This window comes from Schistocerca piceifrons, chromosome 9 (assembly GCF_021461385.2).
Source record: "Schistocerca piceifrons isolate TAMUIC-IGC-003096 chromosome 9, iqSchPice1.1, whole genome shotgun sequence".
Lineage (NCBI taxonomy): Eukaryota > Metazoa > Arthropoda > Insecta > Orthoptera > Acrididae > Schistocerca > Schistocerca piceifrons.
The window spans coordinates 151,245,281-151,266,042 of NC_060146.1; the positions used below are offsets into that span (position 1 = coordinate 151,245,281).

Here is a 20,762-nt window from a genome sequence, read left to right on the forward strand (position 1 = left end):
GAAATAACAACAAGCCGTTAACCATTTTCTCAAGTCTTAACGAAAGAGGTCATGTAAAATGTACAAAATATAAACAGTCAGTCACTGGCATGAGTAATGTGATCAGATGAGTTTACTTAAGTACTGTTTCCAACCACAAAATGTGTCTTATATGTGGAGATAACCAAAGAAAGTGTACAATCCAGAAAGATTTCTTCCAACTGTGAAAGCATCATGGTGGCTGTGGTGGTGGTTGAGTAGTCGTTTAGATGATCACATTGTGGTTTTCAGCTAGCCATAAGACTGCATTGAAAGGGTAAGTGGTGTGTGAAACCCTTGTGGTGGCAACATTCATTCAGTGGTGCAGTTGGTACTATATTTTTCATGCCCCTTACATATCTGCACCATATGTATCATGTGAAAGCTCATTCTCTGGAACATATATGCCTCTAAAATGTTCTCTGGTAAATTAACTGAGACTAAATGATAAAGATGTTATTTTATCCCATATACAGTTATTATAATGACTGTGACAATAAAAATGGAGAAAAACCACCTTACAAACTGAAATATCAAAACGTAAACTTGCCCTGTAATATTTGTGAATGCTATGGGAATGGGTGGGTGATATTGTTACACATACTGTTTACTGTGCACTGTATGTGGTGTACAGAATACACATGTAGGCTACTGTAGATATAGGCTTGGTGTATTTTTGATGAGCTACACTTAGGGTTTGTCATTTTTCTAAAGCTTAATAACCATTTAATGATGAAAATTCTGTGAAAAATTCTGTGTTCTTTCTCCCTCAGCCAAAGTTCACCATACTGACAGTAACAGGTGTGTTCCGTGACATGACCAAAGAGAAAAGTTCTCACAGACATTTCTCACGCACTTTTGTCCTTAAGGGTCAAGAAAATGAAGAATATCAAATTACTAATGATATCTTGTATATCTCAAATGCAAGTACACGAGAGGCAGAGGTAAGTGTGTGACACAAAATAATCTGTGTGTGTGTGTGTGTGTGTGTGTGTGTGTGTGTGTCCGTCCATCACTGTTTTTTTATTATTATTATTATTATTATTTTTATTATTATTCCAATCATACAGTGACAAGCGGATATAATATATAAATATATTAACTTCAGCTTCTAAAGTGATATTGATGTCTCAAGACTGTCGACCATTTAAAAAATGTGCAAATGAGTTAGTAAACAATTTTAACAAACCTATTTGTCCTATTCTTAACTCTGCATTGTCACAAAAATGTGCCCAGATCCACACTTTCTAGGCCTACATTTGTGTGACTCCTGTTGTGTCCTGCAGATGGCAGGAAATAACTAACATTCAATTGGAACACACTTTATTAGAATTGAAGGGAAAATGCCTTCTCAGCATTTAAAAAAAAAGGGGGGGGGGGGGGGGGGCACAACTCTGTGGTAGCAAAACATATAAGGATACAAGACAATGGAAAAAAATACTGACCAAAACTAGTCTACAAAATACAATGTGCTACTACAAGATTACGGCGAGTGAATACAAGGCTAGGGCCTGCATAAGTACTGGCTGGAGCTGTTCCTAGCAGTTCATAAACACTGTGGGTCTGACGGTCTAGGCGTGCTTGAAAAGCCGGGTCGACGGAGTCCTACATCAGTCATATGAGTTCCGATTCATGGAACACTGCCACATGTTGTCTGGCGAAGAGTTCCGTGTTTGTTTTGAAAGTCTGTTACTGTTTCTGTCCACTGGCAATGTTTCTCTCCGTGCTGCTGAAAGGGGGTTAGCAACCCATCTTGCGTGTCAGTTCTGTAGGTCCTCTAACAATAAGCGGCTGCTACATTTCACCCTGTGGGGAAAAAAATGCACAGCACCACAAACGTCCATAGGAATAGGGGTATCCTGATCAATGTCCATGGGCTCATGGCCGGCAGGGGCAGGAGGCAGTGACACAGCTGGGGGAGCTGGCAGCGGAGGCAGCAGCTGAGGCAGAGGCAGAGGCAAAAGCGGAGGTTCCACCACAGTGTGGTTGGCAATTGTCACTGGCAGCTCCTCCGGGGCATCGTGGTCCACCAGAAAGGGGTGGAGCTGGTTGAGGTGCCAGCGGGCGGCGGAACCGTCGGCCCACTGGAGAGACACAATCGCCCGGCCGCAGAGCTCGGTGATGACGACAGGCACCCAGTGGATGAGAAAAGGTCCGTGCCCAGACCTCCTGCCCAACTTGAAAGAAGTGCTTTGGCATGCGGGTGGAAGGGTGAGAAGCCTCGGGAACCAGGACAGATAAGGGGGAGCGGAATGGTCGACCATGAAGTATCTCTGCTGGACTTGTACCAGCCTGGGGTCAGTGCAGTACATAGTCAAGAAACGAAGCACGGCCTCCTCCAGCGGGTGATGGCACAGCAGCTTATCGAGCTGGGTCTTGAATTTCCACACAAAACATTCTGCCTGGCCATTTGATGCAGGGTGAAATGGGGCGGTATGGACTAGGGAAATATCATTGGCAGTACAGAATTGCTTAAACTCGGTCAGAGTAAACATTGGACCATTATCCATAACAATCATTTTGGGGATTCCCTCAACGGCAAAGAGGCGCCGGAGAATTTTGATAGTTTCAGCAGAAGTGGTGTTCATCATGCTGGAGACATAAGTGTATCCCGACCTGGAGTCGATCAGTATGAGCCATTGGGAACCATGAAATGGCCCTGCGAAATCCAAATGGATACGTTCCCACGGAGCGGCAGCATCCGGCCACGAAAAATACTGGCTTGGGGGTGCTGTGTGAAGTGTTTGGCACGTGGTACAGGCTGGCAAGAGGGAGGCAATGTCTTTATCCATACCACGCCAGTAAAGGTGTCAGCAGGCCAGCTGTTTGGTGAGGATGATGTCTCAATAGCCAGTGTGGAGAAGGTCAAGGACACGGCAGCGCAATGCATGTGGCATGACCACCCGGGGAATGTCAGAATCACTATGCAAAAAGATAACGCCCCTGCGGATAAAGAGACTGTGCCGATGATCTCAAAAGTGCTGGACCTCTGTATTGTGGGTGCTATGACGGCTGGTTGGCCAACCTGCAGTGATTTGGCAGCAAAGAGCTTGCAGAGTCTGATCCTGAGCAGTAGCCCACCGGACTGAATCGAAATCCAACGGAAGCGCGTCCAGAGCCGGGTCCATGTGGAAACAAACCGAGGGGGAAGCATCAAACTCACAGACCGCCCTTGCAGACAGACAGGACAGAAAACCAGCATTTGCAAGCCATTCAGTCGAACGTAGCCAGGAAGAGCATCCAGTGCTGTAGGTGGTGTGCCGTCCAGGTGGGCTCTGCAGCACCCGGGTGAAACAAAGAAACCAAAGGTTTGTTATCGGTCTGCAGCATGAAATGTCAACCATACACAAAATTGTAGAACTTAGTCAGTACAAAAACCAGTGCCAAAGCTTCCTTTTCAATGTGACTATAGTTGGTTTGAATGTCGATCAATTTTTTGGATGTGAAAACCACCGGCCTCTCAACACTGTCGACCACTTGTGACGGGACTGCACCCAGGCCATAGTCTGAGGCATGGGTGGTGACGATGAGGGGCAGGGAAGGATTGTAAGTGGCCAGACAAGGAGGGTGGGAGAGAGCTGACTTGAGACATGTGAAAGCCAGCTCACGTGCCATGTCCCAACCCAACATGCACCCTTGTGCAATAACCCAGTCAGGGGTGCCAAAATCTCTGTGGCGTAGGGTATAAAATGCCTATAATAGTTGATTTGACCGAAGACGGAGTGCAGTTGGTTCACGTTGGTCGGAGGAGACAGGTTTTGAATCACCTTAACATACTCCTTAGAGACGTGTAGGCTGCGAACCCGAGATAGCTGACATCTCGCACAAAAAAGCCACACTTTTCTTTCCGGCAACACAGGTTAGCCTCAGAAAAAACATGAAACAGTCGGTCCAGCTTGTCCACAAAGTCCACTGTGGACGAGACACTGACGATGACATCATCCAGATAATTGGCCACCCCAGGCACCTTGCTTGTGAGGCGTTCCAAATAACATTGGAAAATGGCAGGAGTGCTGGCAATGCCAAATGGGAGGCGGTTGTACTGGAAAAGACCACACTGGGTGTTGACGACTAGGATCTGCTGCGATTCCTCGTCCAAAAGCAGCTGCAAATAAGCATCGCGCAAATGAATTTTGGCGAAAACGGTCGAGCCCACAGACATTGAGTATGTCATCCACTGATGGGACAGGATAGGCATCGATGACAGAATGAGAATTGACCGTGAAAACAGTCGAGCCCGCAAGACGTGTGAGTATGTCATCCACCGAAGGGGCAGGATAGGCATCGACGATGGACTAAGAATTGACCGTGACCTTAACATCACCGCAGATACGTAAAGCACCATTTGGCTTCTCGACTATCGTGACAGGCGTCGCCCAGTGACTGTGTGCGATGGGAGAAAGAATGCCTTCATCCTGTAAGTGGCGAAGTTCCACCTGGAGCCTGCCTCGGAAAGCAAATGGGTCCAGGTGGGCCTTAAAAAAGAGGAACGTGCAGTGAAACCCTTCACGCCTAGTGTGGAGGATGAGAACAACGAGTCATATTTTCTGAGCAATGGGGCGAAGTGGGTATCTGATGAGGGAATCGACACAGCTTATATCGCATCTTGCACTGATAAACCCAGATGGCCAAAAATGTCCACACCCAGAGGATTAGTATCTCCAGGGGAAACTGAACAGTGAAGAAATGACCACTGTAAGAGATTTGTGTGGAAAAAATGCCATTTACGGATATAAAGTGATTACTGAAACTGCACAAGGTGCAAGTGTACGGGGATGAAGCCGGTCAGCCCAAATGTTCGTATGTGGCATCATCCGCAATAGAGACGGATGATGCCGTGTCAATTTGGAAGACCACCGTAATATGCTTAACCTCCAAGGTAATGAGAAAACAGGCACCCAGCTGGGGAATGATGAAGAATACTTGGCCGACAACGGAATTCGAGGCTTCCAGATCCTAAGGTGATGATTCTTGACGAGCCTGTGCATCTGCAGGAAGCGTGGCATCGACAAAATGTTTTTGTGGAACCTGACACACCGAGGCAATACGGTCCGTTCGGCTGCAAGCCGTGCATCTTGCTCGCCAATGTGGACAATCTGACTGTTGGTGAGTCTGGAAACAGTCCGGACAGTGTGGAAGTCGGGTGAAAGACTTCCTGTCACAGAGTGGGTCAACAGGTGAACAAGGCTCCCGCTCAGCGTTAGGCAACTGACAAGCTGCAAAAATAGCTGGACGCGGTGGTTGTAGCTGGTGAGAATGGTCGGCAGACAGGTGTTGAGGGACGGGTCCATTACCTTCAAAATATCAGCCCGAAGACCCTCGTCTGGTGCATGAAACATCACCATACCGAGCGGGGTGGCGCAGTGGTTAGACACTGGACTCGCATTCGGGAGGACGACGGTTCAATCCCGCGTCCGGCCATCCTGATTTAGGTTTTCCGTGATTTCCCTAAATCACTCCAGGCAAATGCCGGGATGGTTCCTCTGAAAGGGCACGGCCAACTTCCTTCCCGATCCTTCCCTAATCCAATGAGACCGATGACCACGCTGTCTGGTCTCCTTCCCCAAACCAACCAACCAACCATCACCATATCACGAATCAATGAAGAGGCGTAAGACTGCTTGCAGACGACGTTGGTGCACCGGAATTTACAATCGCGGGAGAGACCCGATAAGTCTGACTTGGAGACTTTCAACAAGAAAAATAAGTCTGACAGGCAGAGGTGATGTGTGTTTTTGAGTCAAAGTACTCAAAAACGCAACCCTTAATGGGAGTAAATGAGAGATATCAAGAGGACTGCTCAGGGTTCAATTGTTGAATTAACGCAGCCCTTAATGGGAGTAAATGAGAGATATCGAGGGGACTGCTCACGGTTCAATTGCGGAACTAAACAATACACCTGTGGACTGACTGTCACTAAAAAAATAGCCCAACTTTGATTTTCGTTGTGGATCCCATGTGCCAGTAAATGTTGTTCCAACCATTCGACATAATTTGACCACGGTTCGACAGACCATCGAAAGCCGGAAACTTCAGTGTAGCCACGTGCAACGTGTTCAGTTTACCTGCTATGGAATCGACCCTATGGGCTACTTCTTGCAACACTGGTGAGTGAGAGCAAATTTCTGAATGCGTGAACGTTACCTGAATCTGCTGTAGAGTTTCCAACAAAGACTGAAGAAGCTCCTCAGAGGAGGCCATTCCATTCGAAAATGAATGATCCTCGTCATCAATAACTGTTGTGTCCTGTGGTCGGTAGGAAAGAACTAACAGTCAATTTGAACACACTTCATTAAATTAAAGGGAAAATGCCTTCTTGGCATACACTAAATTTAAATGCAGAAAAAAAAAACATACACACAACTCTGTGGTAGCAAAATAGATGAGACAATGGAAGAAGATACTGACCAAAGCTACTCTACAAACTACAAAGTGCTACTGCAAGACTACAGCATGTCAATACAAGGCTAGGGCTGGCGTAAGTACTGGTCTGAGCTGTTCCTAGGGGTTGGTAAACACTGCCTGTCTGACAGTGTAGGTGTTGGTGAAGTGCTACATCAGTCATATCAGTTCCGATTGGTGGAACACTGTCACATATTGTCTGGTGAAGTAGTTCCATGTTTATTTTGAAAGTCTGGTACTGTTTCTGTCTGCTGGAGATGTTTCTCTCCACCCTACAACCCATCTTGCGTGTCATTTATGCGGGCCCTCTAGCAATAAGGGGCTGCTATGACAGTTCCACTATCTGCTTAAAAGCAGCACATTCTGCAAAGGAACTGTTAATTGGCAAACCTACACTCATGCTCATAAATTAAGGATAATTGCAGAATGTGGTGCCACATAATGTGGCACTACAGAAAACTGGCGCTAATAGCATAGGCACATAGGGAACACACGACACAGATCTGTAAGTCCACAGTATTGGTGATAAGTTGAGAAAACCGTCTCGAAACACATGTGCCACAAAACGCCACTGTTTTCTGCGCATATACCCTGACATCAATAATACGAGGTATGATCACCATGCACACATACACAGGTCACACAACGTGTTGGCATACTCTGGATTAGGTGGTCGAGCAGCTGCTGGGGTTTAGCCTCCCACTTTCGCACCAGTGTCTGTCGGAACTCCTGAAGTGTCCTAAGGGTTTGAAGACATGCAGCGATATGTCGACCGAGAGCATCGCAGACGTGCTCAATGGGGTGTAGGTCAGGAGAACAGGCAGGCCACTCCATTCGCCTGATATCTTCTGTTTCAAGGTACTCCTCCAAGATGGCAGCTCGGTGGGACCATGCGTTATCATCCATCAGGAGGAAGGTGGGACCCACTGCACCCCTAAAAAGGCAGACATACTGGTGCAAAATGACGTCCCGATACACCTGACCTGTTACAGTTCCTCTGTCAAAGACATGCAGGGGTGTATGTGCACCAATCATAATCCCACCCGACACCATCAAACCACGACCTCCATACAGGTTCCTTTCAAGGACATTAAGGGGTTGGTATCTGGTTCCTGGCTCACGCCATTTGAAAACCTGGTGAGAATCACTGTTCAGACTCTACCTGGACTCATCCGTGGCCATAACCTGGGACCACTGTTCCAATGACCGTGTACTGTGTTCTTGACACCAGGCTTTACAGGCTCTCCTGTGACCAAGGGTCAGTGGAATGCACCTTGCAGGTCTCCGGGCAAATAAATCATGTCTGTTCAGTCGTCTGTAGACTGTGTGTCTGGAGACAACTGTTGCAGTTCCTGCGGTAAGGTCCCGAGCAAGGCTACCTGCAGTACTCCGTGGCCGTCTGCAAGCACTGATGGTGAGATATTGGTCTTCTTGTGGTGTTGTACACTGTGGACGTCCCCTACTGTAGCAACTGGACACGTTTCCTGTCTGCTGGAATCGTTGCTATAATCTTGAGATCACACTTTGCGGCACACGGAGGGCCCGTGCTACGACTTGCTGTGTTTGACCAGCCTCCAGTCGCCCCAGCGTTCTACTCCTCATAATGTCATCAATATGTGATCTTTGAGCCATTTTCAATACATGGTCACCATTAGCATGTCTCAAAATGTGTGCACACGTACTCGCTGCACCGTACTCTGAGATGCACCAACACACCTCTGTGTATGTGGACTGCTGCCAGCACCACCGTGCAACATCTGCAGGTCAGATGCACTGCATGGTCATACCCTGAGGTGATTTAAACCCGCAGACTGCCCATCAGAGCATTGTTTCACCATGTATCAGCATTATCCTTAATTTATGAGCATGAGTGTACATCACTTAAATACGTTTTGATTTGTCACGTGCCTTGCATTTATCCACAAGATGGACATAAAAAATAACAGTTCTGACACTGATCACACCCTGAAGCAGCACGATTGACTTCAGAGAGGTTCCAAGCCCAACAACTACAATAGAAACATTCACTGCTGCCTGACTTCTTGCAACATCCTCAGCAATTTTAAAAAAAGAAAAAGCATTGATAACAGCTTGGAAATATGAAGCTTTGAAAGCTAAACCAAAATCAGTTTCCAGAGAATCAATATACACTCCTGGAAATTGAAATAAGAACACCGTGAATTCATTGTCCCAGGAAGGGGAAACTTTATTGACACATTCCTGGGGTCAGATACATCACATGATCACACTGACAGAACCACAGGCACATAGACACAGGCAACAGAGCATGCACAATGTCAGCACTAGTACAGTGTATATCCACCTTTCGCAGCAATGCAGGCTGCTATTCTCCCATGGAGACGATCGTAGAGATGCTGGATGTAGTCCTGTGGAACGGCTTGCCATGCCATTTCCACCTGGCGCCTCAGTTGGACCAGCGTTCGTGCTGGACATGCAGACCACGTGAGACGACGCTTCATTCAGTCCCAAACATGCTCAATGGGGGACAGGTCCGGAGATCTTGCTGGCCAGGGTAGTTGACTTACACCTTCTAGAGCACGTTGGGTGGCACGGGATATATGCGGACGTGCATTGTCCTGTTGGAACAGCAAGTTCCCTTGCCGGTCTAGGAATGGTAGAACGATGGGTTCGATGACGGTTTGGATGTACTGTGTTCTATTCAGTGTCCCCTCGACGATCACCAGTGGTGTACGGCCAGTGTAGGAGATCGCTCCCCACACCATGAGGCCGGGTGTTGGCCCTGTGTGCCTCGGTCGTATGCAGTCCTGATTGTGGCGCTCACCTGCACGGCGCCAAACACGCATACGACCATCATTGGCACCAAGGCAGAAGCGACTCTCATCGCTGAAGACGACACGTCTCCATTCGTCCCTCCATTCACGCCTGTCACGACACCACTGGAGGCGGGCTGCACGATGTTGGGGCGTGAGCGGAAGACGGCCTAACGGTGTGCAGGACCGTAGCCCTGCTTCATGGAGACGGTTGCGAATGGTCCTCGCCGATACCCCAGGAGCAACAGTGTCCCTAATTCGCTGGGAAATGGCGGTGCGGTCCCCTACGGCACTGCGTAGGATCCTACTGTCTTGGCGTGCATCCGTGCGTCGCTGCGGTCTGGTCCCAGGTCGACGGGCACGTGCACCTTCCGCCGACCACTGGCGACAACATCGATGTACTGTGGAGACCTCATGCCCCACGTGTTGAGCAATTCGGCGGTACGTCCACCCGGCCTCCCGCATGCCCACTATACGCCCTCGCTCAAAGTCCGTCAACTGCACATACGGTTCACGTCCACGCTGTCGCGGCATGCTACCAGTGTTAAAGACTGCGATGGAGCTCCGTATGCCACGGCAAACTGGCTGACACTGATGGCGGCGGTGCACAAATGCTGCGCAGCTAGCGCCATTCGATGGCCAACACCGCAGTTCCTGGTGTGTCCGCTGTGCCGTGCGTGTGATCATTGCTTGTACAGCCCTCTCGCAGTGTCCGGAGCAAGTATGGTGGGTCTGACACACCGGTGTCAATGTGTTCTTTTTTCCATTTCCAGGAGTGTAGTTCAATCTTACTTTAATAAACTATTTCAAGGAAGCAGCACTTCCTCTAGCTAACTATTAGCTCCTTTATCTTACTCAAAACTGCAGTTGAATAATAATACCAGCAGCTGTGCTGAAATGTTGAAGGCTGTCTGTCAAACTTGTGGAACTCTCTGGCTCTGTGTTCTGCTGAACCTGCTAACCAATCTCCTATTTCATGAGTTCTGAGCAACTCTCCAAATTTCTTAGGCATTTACCGTTAGGCTGCAGAAGCATTGTCTTGTTTCTCACTCACAAGCATCCTCACCAGTCCAGCTCCTCTACAGCTCATAAGCCATGGTCTAGTTATCACTGTTTCCTAGCAGAATCACTTGTGGCCCAATTTTACAAAATGAATGATCAAAATAGTTTATCTGAGATCACTGTAAACCATACAAATATTGGTGCTGTGAACATTTCTTTAATGACTGTGCAGTTTGGAATGTCTTCTGGAAATCTTGGTGGATTTGCTTCTGCTTTGACAACTACAGTGGTCTTTCACCCCACACTTGAGGTATATAAAATTACTCACCCGAATGAAATCTGCAGTGATTAATTACTCTGAGTAAGTATAGATTTGTTTTTGGAGAGGGTCCACCTTTTTATTTTATTTTTATTCCCTAGACATGTTTTGCTGAAGTTTCAGTGTCATCAGCAGGTTTTTTGTTAACTTCTTGTTACCACATGCTGTGAACTTCCTGGATTTTATGTAGAAAATGCTGCATTTTGGATTTGGCCTAACTAAATTGTACAGGTTCTTCACTTTCTATCTGGTGGAACATATGTACTGAAAAATTAAGAATTGATTATTATGTGGCTAGACTAATGTTCTCAACCATGGTAAGATTTTTGAAATAGCTATTCTGTTCTGTTTCTGAAAAGGAATTAAAAATACAGTCCTAGTCTCATTAAAAATACCCTGTGTGCGATTCACAGTTCTATCAGATTTTGTCATTAGTTGGACAGTTATTTTTATGTAACATTTGCTAAAGAAATTGTCAGATACTACATTTTAATTTGGCACCTTGAAGTACATGTAATATTTGAGACTTTATGTTTTATGTATAGACAATTAGTAGTACAAGCTAAGTTTTAATTTTTTCGGCCATTCTTTTGTATAATCTGTTTCAAGCAAATCCACAATACTCAAATTTCTGCACATAACAAAAAGTGGTTTACTGTCTGAGCCTCGCCTTGGACCCATGTTGGATCTTTGGCAATGATACAATTCACCAGCTCTCTCTTCATTCACCAACAGTCTTTGGAAAATTTCAAAGTCTGATAGTTGCTGAGTTGCATCATCAATCAGCGTAGTTTCCTTGTCTGTCAATATCACTTCCAGACGTCAGCGTCAAGTGTCTGTAGCTATGAAAAATGTCTTTTGCTGTTTAAGGGTTATACTTAGCTGTAGAAATTAGTGGATTGCTAAGTCAGTAGTTTTATGGAAACTCCTTGCTTCCTTCGTGATATTTCCACGCATATGTGATGGGGAGGGCCTATTTATGGTAGCACTGGATGCCACAGTGTAGGTGTAACTGTAAGATTATCCACGTCACTTTGTTGAGCTGTACATCAATCAGGACACATGCATTTTACTCATCCTGATAGGTGCACAATATTCACCAACATCACAACTAATGTCAAAGTTGAGATTCTGAGGGGCTTTAGCAGTACTACTGCATGTGGCTAGTGCAGCTTTCATTATTAGTTGAGGGTGCACAAGATATATATTTTTGAAAATTTGTGTCAATATTTTATGTATTTTACAATATTTCCAAGGAAGAAATTTTTGATGTGGTAAAAGTCTTGCATTTATTACACTGCTAACTAATTTTGGATGAGCTTTATTTATAGTAAGTTTCTTACATTTATTTACTTCTGTTCATTTGTCCCATGTCATTGAAGCTTCTCTTCAAGCTGGGATACGTTGAACATGATGTATGACTAACTGAACGGCTAACTGTGTTATCAGATGATATGTGTGTTTTTTACAGGAGGCATTCAGGTTTGTAAGACCATCTAGAAAAATAAAGAAAAACCGATTGATGCCTAATTTGTCAGAATGTGAGAAGGAATCCATGGCCGAAATGGTTCAGCAACTGACTAGTATGTCAGCTCCATGGTCACGAAAGTACGTACCATTAATTTACATCATATTATGTATAACTCATTGACAGTGGGGGAAATATTATCACAAATACAATATTTTCTGCCTCTGTTGGCAAAGTTGTTGATAGGCACCCCTACAGTGGTGGTGGCAGTGGTTTGGAGGCAGCCTGTTCAGATCAAGGTATCTTTGTGAGTGGTTGCAAATGGACAGAGACACGAAGTTTCTGTTTTGCTATTGTCATCAAAAACACAAACATTACACTGGGCTAGAAATGTACTCATTGTACAGGTTACATGTGAGCCACAGTGTCTTTCAGTGGAAAGTCTTGCACCAGGCAGAGAAAGTAAGCTTGATTATTCAACAAACAAAGTTAACCATAAAACACTTAAGGAATGTTCATATTCTCTGTATTACTTTGATAAGCACAAAGTTGGGATACATGGTGACAGGTGATTTTTATTTTATTATTTGTTCTGGCCATAAGACATTAACATAAAATTAACATCTTTCCCAATATACCTAACATATGCTGTTATAGTAAGCTACCTAATGTAGGCACTTCACATTAGATGTCATACACGATTTGCCTTAGGATCATCGAGTAAGAAAGGAAAACATCATCAGTTTGTTCAGCAAAAAAATATTAAAGTGTTATATAGCATGTTATTTTTTCTGTTGGGGAGGGTGCAGGTGGGGGCACTCACATTCTAAATGAAGCCTGTCACCCATGTTATTCAGTCTGTACATTCAGCCAGCAGAAAAGGAACCAAGGAGAAATTTGGAAAGTGTATTTAAGTTCAGAGACAAGAAATAAAAACTTTACAGTTTGCTGATGACCTTGTAATTCATATCAACATCTTAAATATTATACAATATTTGCAAGGAATAAATTTTCATGAAGCAAAAGTCTTGCATTTATAACAGTGTTTACTAATTTGGGATGAGCATTGCTTATAGTATGTAAGTTTCTAACATTTATGTACTTCTCTTAATTCATTCAACATCCTAGTAGATTCTCCTTCAGTGTGGGACATGTAGCACATGATGTATTTCTAAAGGAGTAGCAAAGGACTCAGAAGGGGAATTGAATGGAATGGGTAAAGAGGTTACAGTATGAACATAAATCATAGTAAAAAGAGTGTGATGTTCTCAGGTTAAGCCTTGCTGTGCTCAGCTGATTAGAGTTGGAAATAAGATGGGTTGTGCTGTTATGGCACCAAATTGACTTATGATGGCTGAAGTAGATAGGATATAAAATTTAGACTCACAATAGTAAGAAATGCATTCACATAAGTGTTTGGAGGGCAACCTAATATGGTGGTAAATAGGTGGTAAATCATTGGAAGCAGTAACGACCGTAAAATACTTAGGAGTTACTATCCGGAGCGATCTGAAGTGGAATGATCACATAAAACAAATAGTGGGAAAAGCAAGCGCCAGGTTGAGATTCATAGGAAGAATTCTAAGAAAATGTGACTCATCGACGAAAGAAGTAGCTTACAAAACGCTTGTTCGTCCGATTCTTGAGTATTGCTCATCAGTATGGGACCCTTACCAGGTTGGATTAATAGAAGAGATAGACATGATCCAGCGAAAAGCAGCGCGATTCGTCATGGGGACATTTAGTCAGCGCGAGAGCGTTACGGAGATGCTGAACAAGCTCCAGTGGCGGACACTTCAAGAAAGGCGTTACGCAATACGGAGAGGTTTATTATCGAAATTACGAGAGAGCACATTCCGGGAAGAGATGGGCAACATATTACTACCGCCCACATATATCTCGCGTAATGATCACAACGAAAAGATCCGAGAAATTAGAGCAAATACGGAGACTTACAAGCAGTCGTTCTTCCCACGCACAATTCGTGAATGGAACAGGGAAGGGGGGATCAGATAGTGGTACAATAAGTACCCTCCGCCACACACCGTAAGGTGGCTCGCGGAGTATAGATGTAGATGAAGTGATACATAGCCAATAAAGAGTGCAGACGAGAATGGAATAAAAGCTGGTGTTACAAAAGAACGCTGAAGATTAAATGGGCAGATCAAATAAATAACAAAGAGGTACTGAATTAAACTGGGGTGAAAAGACTCTTATGGCACAATTGGATGAAAAGCAGGCACCAATTGATAGGGTGCGTCGAGGAATAGTCAGTTTGGAAAGGGAAAGAAGTGTGTGTGTGTGTGTGTGTGTGTGTGTGTGTGTGTGTGTGTGTGTGTGTGTGTGTGTGTGTGTGTTCATAACTGCAGAGGTAAACTAAGGCTTCACCACTGTAAGCAGATTCAAGAGTATGTAGGTTGCTGGTGTTATGCAGACATGAAAACCCGTGCACATGTCACTGAATTAAAAAACATATTTTCTATGAAGTGTAAATCTGTTGCTTTGTCAAGATTAACTGTAGCCTAATGATACTTAACATCCAAAGAATTTAGCACTATTTAGCACTAGTGCTATTTTACATTCATAGATGTTCTTTTCAAATGAGTTTACCAATGTTAAAAAAATATTTTTTTATGGAATTCGTAGATTAGGCTTTAAACTTGTATTATGGGATACAATGTCCAGCTAAGGTAGGCAGAGCAGAGATGTCAACACACAGCCTCCTGACACACTTGTTTAATGCCATCGAGAGCTCTCCCTCAGATGGCCTCGACTGTGGCATGTAAGAGTAATAAGATTAGGGTGTTAACTGCATTAGTATTGAGACTGGTGGGCAAAGGTTTCAGATTATGTAAAAGTTGCATAGGATGTGTAAAATGAATTTGTATGTCGAAGCAATTTTCAGGTCAGTATTCAACACAATTTATACAGATGATTATCCTTGCTGAGTTAGTAACTAATTCTGGAACTAGGTGAAAGAACAACTGTAAAGTGTTTTATGTTTCTACTGTGAGTCTGGAACACTACCAGCAAGATTTTTTAAAGTACAATAGTTGCCAATTAGGGAAATGCGAAGGAACATCATGATTAGCAGCAGTCCTGAAGCATGTGGTAATAAACTTTGTTAAATGTTAAGAATAAACATCATTTAGAATCTGTTTCCGGATTTAGGAAAGAATAAAGATTGACACTATGAACTATGTTGAAACGAAAAGAATCCAGGTGCACAGAGAAAACATTCCTTGGTGTAGGAAAAGCTTTCGAAGGAGGATAGTTGAAGGTACAGGCAGTTTCTGAAAAATTGGTCTTATTATACAAGACTTTATCTTCTGCTTGAATGAAGATAGAGACTTGGAGGAAATTTTAACTTAGGCATCAAAACTAAAAGTTTACCTCAACCTTAATTATTAGTTGCCTATTTATGTGGTTGGCGGTTGAGGTCTGGCTGGTACTGGCTAGCTCCCAGTTCAGCCCTCAGTGTGTATCGCAGTAGACTAATGTGGGACCTCTCAATCAAATGGGCACGTAAAACACCATTTTAAAAATCATTTTTCTCATACCGAGAAACAATCCAGCACTTTCCATCAACACTGGGAAAGAATAAAGATATTGTACAATCTGAAACTGGACAGAATCAGGGTTGAAAGTGTGCAAAATTAATGTCAGAGGGATATTGGAAACAAAGAGTACAGTGCTTTCAATAGACCTAACTGTGAGAAAGCTTTATGTAAGGTATGTGTTGAAAGTGATAAAGTGAATACCTAATCAGTGTTTGGACCATTTTATGCAGATCTATCTGATTTTATGCACCGCAAATGAAGCAGCAATCTATGTAATTTTAACCTGATGGATCTTCAGTGAAAAAGACTGTGTTTGAATGGCTGTGGCTAGTGAAAGAGTTTCCTTGCAAAGGTTATAATATACTAAGAAGTATTCCGCATGAAATGTGTGAAAACATACCTAAGAAGAGCCCTAAATTAAAAGGGGGAGGGAGATCTCATCACAAGATAATTCACTGACACTCAAAAACGCTTTGGGAATATGAAAAGTGAAGTATTAATATAGTAAGAAAGGTTCTGGTAGATTGTAAATATTTAGGAATAAAGGAGCCCAGTCACCACATAGTAGAAGCAGCGGTGAGTCGTCAACGGGAAGACACAAAAGAAAAAAACACACACACACAACTGCATTCTTACGCTTTTTGCTGCCTGAAGACACGATGCCAAAATTGCATTTGAAAGGCAATCTCAGTACTGTGTGTTCAGCCGGCGCGCGCCCACACACACACACACACACACACACACACACACACACACACACACACACACACACACACACAGAGAGAGAGAGAGAGAGAGAGAGAGAGAGAGAGAGAGAGAGAGAGTGGGTGGGAGAGTTAGTTTTGTGTGTGTACACACTTTAACTCGACAGAAAGATGAAATGTGACAAGGTGTTTCTGTGTCTGTTGATGTTTCAGTACTTCAGTTATTTGTTGAATGGTCTCCTTTACTCCTAAACATTTACACAAGTGAATCATTTATTATTGCCCATTCACCAGGTGGAGCACTTTCCAACTTCAGCATAACATCTCAGTGGTGGAAGCCAATCACTAGACAGAGTGCATTGCCTTAGGGAAGAACTACATTGAAAAGTCAGTACGTTTTTACCTAGAAACACAATTTCCCTGCAAATCTGAGAACTTTTCACCTTGCCCTCTTATGACTGATGAGGACTGAGTGCTGTGCTTCATTCCAATGTGGCAGCTATGAATATTACTTGCTCCATTTTGCATTTAGCCATTCTTGAGTATGTCTGTTGAAATTTAATTTTGATCTGCTTTCATCCTGTAGCGACTTTGATGTTTTTCAACCTTGTTTGGATTTGCTTGACTTTAGAAAGTAATGCTTCCTGTTTTCTCAGATGCCTGGAGGATACTGATTGGGATTTGAAGGAAGCCCTCGAAATTTTTGTGGAACTTTATGAGACAAGCAAAATTCCAAAATCGGCATTCGTCAACTCAATATAAGACAGTAAAGTTACTCAGCTCTACAAAAACAATCAAGTGCTGTGTGCATGTGTTGTTGACTATACAACGAAAGCAAGTACGTGTGAAAAAACATTGTTGTGACTGCGAGTGTGTGTGTATTTCGAGGTATGCAGAAGTTTGGGTGTTGGGTGGCAGTTATGTGTGGCATACACACTCTAAATACAACCATTCCAGTGTGGGTTATACACTAAGCTGTCTGTATGCTTGTAATTTTCAGTAATGGGTAAATTAGGAGGAAAAAGTGGACACTTGGTCTGTAATGGTGAGTCCTTAAGCTACAACTCTTTAGGAAAACGTAATTTCACAATTCTGGTATATAATGTGGAAGTGGCAAGTGTTAGTGTGAACATTGATTGGTTTTTTTACTCACATTCATAGTATATGAATGTGTGTGTAACATATTCCAGTGCTCTCATCTCAAGTTCGTAAGAATATATTTGGGAAATCCTTTAAAAAAAACTTGATTTCCCAGTTTTTTGAGTTATGTTTGTGCTGTACTATCTGTGTGTAAACACTCTCTCTCTCTCTCTCTCTCTCTCTCTCTCTCTCTCTCTCTCTCTCTCTGTCTTTCCACACATCCTGCATAATTTATCCAATATTTCTGAGCAATGTCATTCACGGAGCAGAGAGATAATTTTGCGAATAAAGTTCACTTAACACTAATGAACCGAAACACTGACCACTGTCCAGCATGAAATCAAATGCTGCCTGGTGGTGGTGCGGACACATGACATGGTAAGAAATGTATCAAGTGTATATGAGGCATGATCAGAAAGTGATGGGAATATATTTTTTTTTCCTTAAAGATTCTTTATTTATTCGTGAACATCAACATTGTCTCTTTGAAGGTAAACCTCTTCTGATACCATACACTTGTAGCAGCACTTTTATCAATCCTGGAAGCACTTCTGGAACTCACTTTTTGTTATGGTGTTTAGCTCCTTCAGTGACTGTGTTTTTGTCTCATCAATAGTGGCAAAATGATGTCCTGTTATGGTTCTTTTCAGCCTCAGGAATAGAAAGAAGTCACAAGGAACCATGTCTGGCAAATGCAGTGGCTAAAGCAATGTAACACTTTTGTTTTCTTCCAAGAAAATCATAAACAAACATTGAGGTGTGAATGGGAGCATTACTGTGATGTAATTTCCTCAAATGGTTTTGCAAAATTCTCATTTTTTTTTTTTTTTTTTTTTTGTTACAGGCAAATGGCACATAACTTCCACATAGTATTCCTTATTGATCATACAGCCATAAGACAGTAACTCCTGATGCACTGTCCATTTGTAATGGAAGAAAACTGTGAAAAGAACCTTCACATGTGATCGAACTTGTCGAATTGTTTTCAGTCTTGGCTCTTCGGGCAGTTTCCATTGGGACAACTGAGCCTCAGTTTAGATGTCATACCTCTATAGCCATGTTTAGTCACCAGTTATAGCCTTTGTTAGAAGTTCTGGATCATTGTCAGACTCATTGACCAAGTCCTGAGCAATGTCTGTGCAACATTGTTTTTGGTGAAAATTCAACAATTTCACAACAAACTTTGCTCTACATGTTTCATGCCCAAAAAATCTGAAAAATTGCTTTACATGAGTCAAAGGATGTGCCGACATCATCAGCAACCTCTCTGATTGTGATTTTCCAGAATATTCTTTACTTTGTCCATATTGTCACCAGTAATTGATGTGTTAGGGCGTCCAGGCTGATCATTGCCTTCAACATCATTTCGACCCTCTTTGAAATGTTTATACCACCTGTAAACTATTGTCTTACTCATAGTATATTTGCCAAAAGCCACAGTCAACATTTTGAATGTGTCTTGCACTTTATTCCTTTTTTTGAGCAAATTGTACTGCAAGTTTTAGAGTGTACTAATGCAATAGCCCCATACTTAAAAAGTGGCTTGTAGGGAAATAATGTGCTTATGGAGTATTGACTCAGTTATGTGACCTGATTCATGATTTGCTCTAAGAGTGGTCACAGTTCATATTAATTGGAGGAAAGTCATCAAGTAAAACAGAAGTTATTTCAGGTGTTTCCCAAGGTAGTGTTATAGACCCTCTGATGTTTTTTATCTATATAAATGATTTAGGAAAAATCTGAGCAGCCATCTCAGGTTGTTTGCAGATGATACTACCGATTATCGCCTAGTATGTTTGCAGATGATACTACCGATTATCGTCTAGTAAAGTCACCAGGCGATCAAAACGAATTGCAAAATGACTTATAAAAGATATGTGTATGCAACTGACCCTAAATAATGAAAAGTGTGAGGTCATCCACATGAATGCTAAGAGGACTCTGTTAAACTTCGGTTACACGATAAATCAGTCAAATCTAAAGGTAATAAATTCAACTAAATACCTAGCAATTACATTTATGAACAACTTAAATAGGAAAGAACACATACAAAATGTTGTGGGGAAGGAAAACCAAAGACTGCGTTTTATTGGCAGAACACTTAGAAAATGTTACAGATCTAAAGAGATTGCCTCCACTACACTTGTCAGTCCTCTTTTAGAGTACTGCTGCAGGGTCTGGGATCCTTACCAGATAGGATTAACGAAGGACATTGAGAAAGTTCAAAGAAGAGCAGCACATTTTGTATTATCGCGAAATAAGGGAGAGAATGCCACTGACGTGATACAGTGTTTGGGCTCGACATCATTAAAACAAAGATGTTTTTTGTTATGTTGGAATCTTCTCACAAAATTTCAATCACCAACTTTGTCCTCCGAATGCAAAAAAATTTTGCTGATGCCAACCTACATAGGGAGAAACAATCATTGTAATAAAATAAGAGAAATCAGAGCTCATGACGAAAGATAGAGAGAACCCCCCCCCCCCCTTCTTCTTCTTCTTCCGGCGCACTGCTCGAGATTGGAATAATAGAGAATTATTGTGAAGGTGGTTCTATGAACCCTATGCCGGGGGCACTTAAGTGTCATTTGCAGGTAATTGATGTAGATGTAGATGCAGATCCATCTTTTTCGAAAGTAAAAGTTCGCTGGGCACTCAAAAATACATGTAATCTTTTTAACTGACAACAATAAACTGAAAATTCAAAACAGCTGAAAATGCATAGATACATCAAGAACACATGTACCAACAAGATAAAAAAGAATTTGAAAATAGGATGTATAAAGCCTGTGAAATTAAAAGATTCCCATTGCTTTTTGATCATATCTTGTAAGTGGAACAGAGCCGAATGGGGAGATATACACACATAAGCAACTTTAACAAAGAACAAGTTGTTATGGCCAGGCACCTTCTAATGAGCATAACAGAAACAGCAAAGCTGTTTGCTTGCTACTGTTGTGAGCCTGTGTGGACAGTGGTTGAATGACAGTGAAATGAGGAGTAGGTGAAAAACTGTAGGATGTGTGTGCCTCATTTCAGAACGTGGAGGTCAGAAGCTTGCCCACCTCTGTAAAACAGGACCGGCTGCAATCTGTAGGAGATCTGATGACCGAGTTCAGTGCTGGAGCAGGCACAAGTGGTTCGGAACATTCTGTTCAGTGCGCATTGTCAAATATGAACCTCTGCAGCAGACGACATCTCCATATTTACCTGACGATTACAGTGGGAACGGGACCATCGAGATTGAACAGTTGTAAACAAAAGTTTTTTATTTTCAGACAGAGAGCGCAGTACAGATGTGTAAGATTTTAGACTAACTGGTCAAATAATACCTGGACCATAAACCGATAAACATTC

General features: G+C 43.0%; 1 protein-coding gene across 2 annotated transcripts in view; it reads left to right on the forward strand.

The window, feature by feature from the left end:
* LOC124717223 (nuclear RNA export factor 1-like) overlaps nt 1-17,821 on the forward strand; it is a 218,397-nt gene extending 200,576 nt beyond the window's left edge. For both annotated transcript variants that reach the window (XM_047244011.1, XM_047244013.1), the window contains 3 exons: nt 792-962; nt 12,005-12,141; nt 16,922-17,821. In XM_047244011.1, coding sequence (XP_047099967.1) covers nt 792-962; nt 12,005-12,141; nt 16,922-17,027 — 414 coding nt within the window. In that variant the 3' untranslated portion in view covers nt 17,028-17,821. The remainder of the gene's footprint in view (nt 1-791; nt 963-12,004; nt 12,142-16,921) is intronic.
* Nucleotides 17,822-20,762: the final 2,941 nt, after the last annotated feature.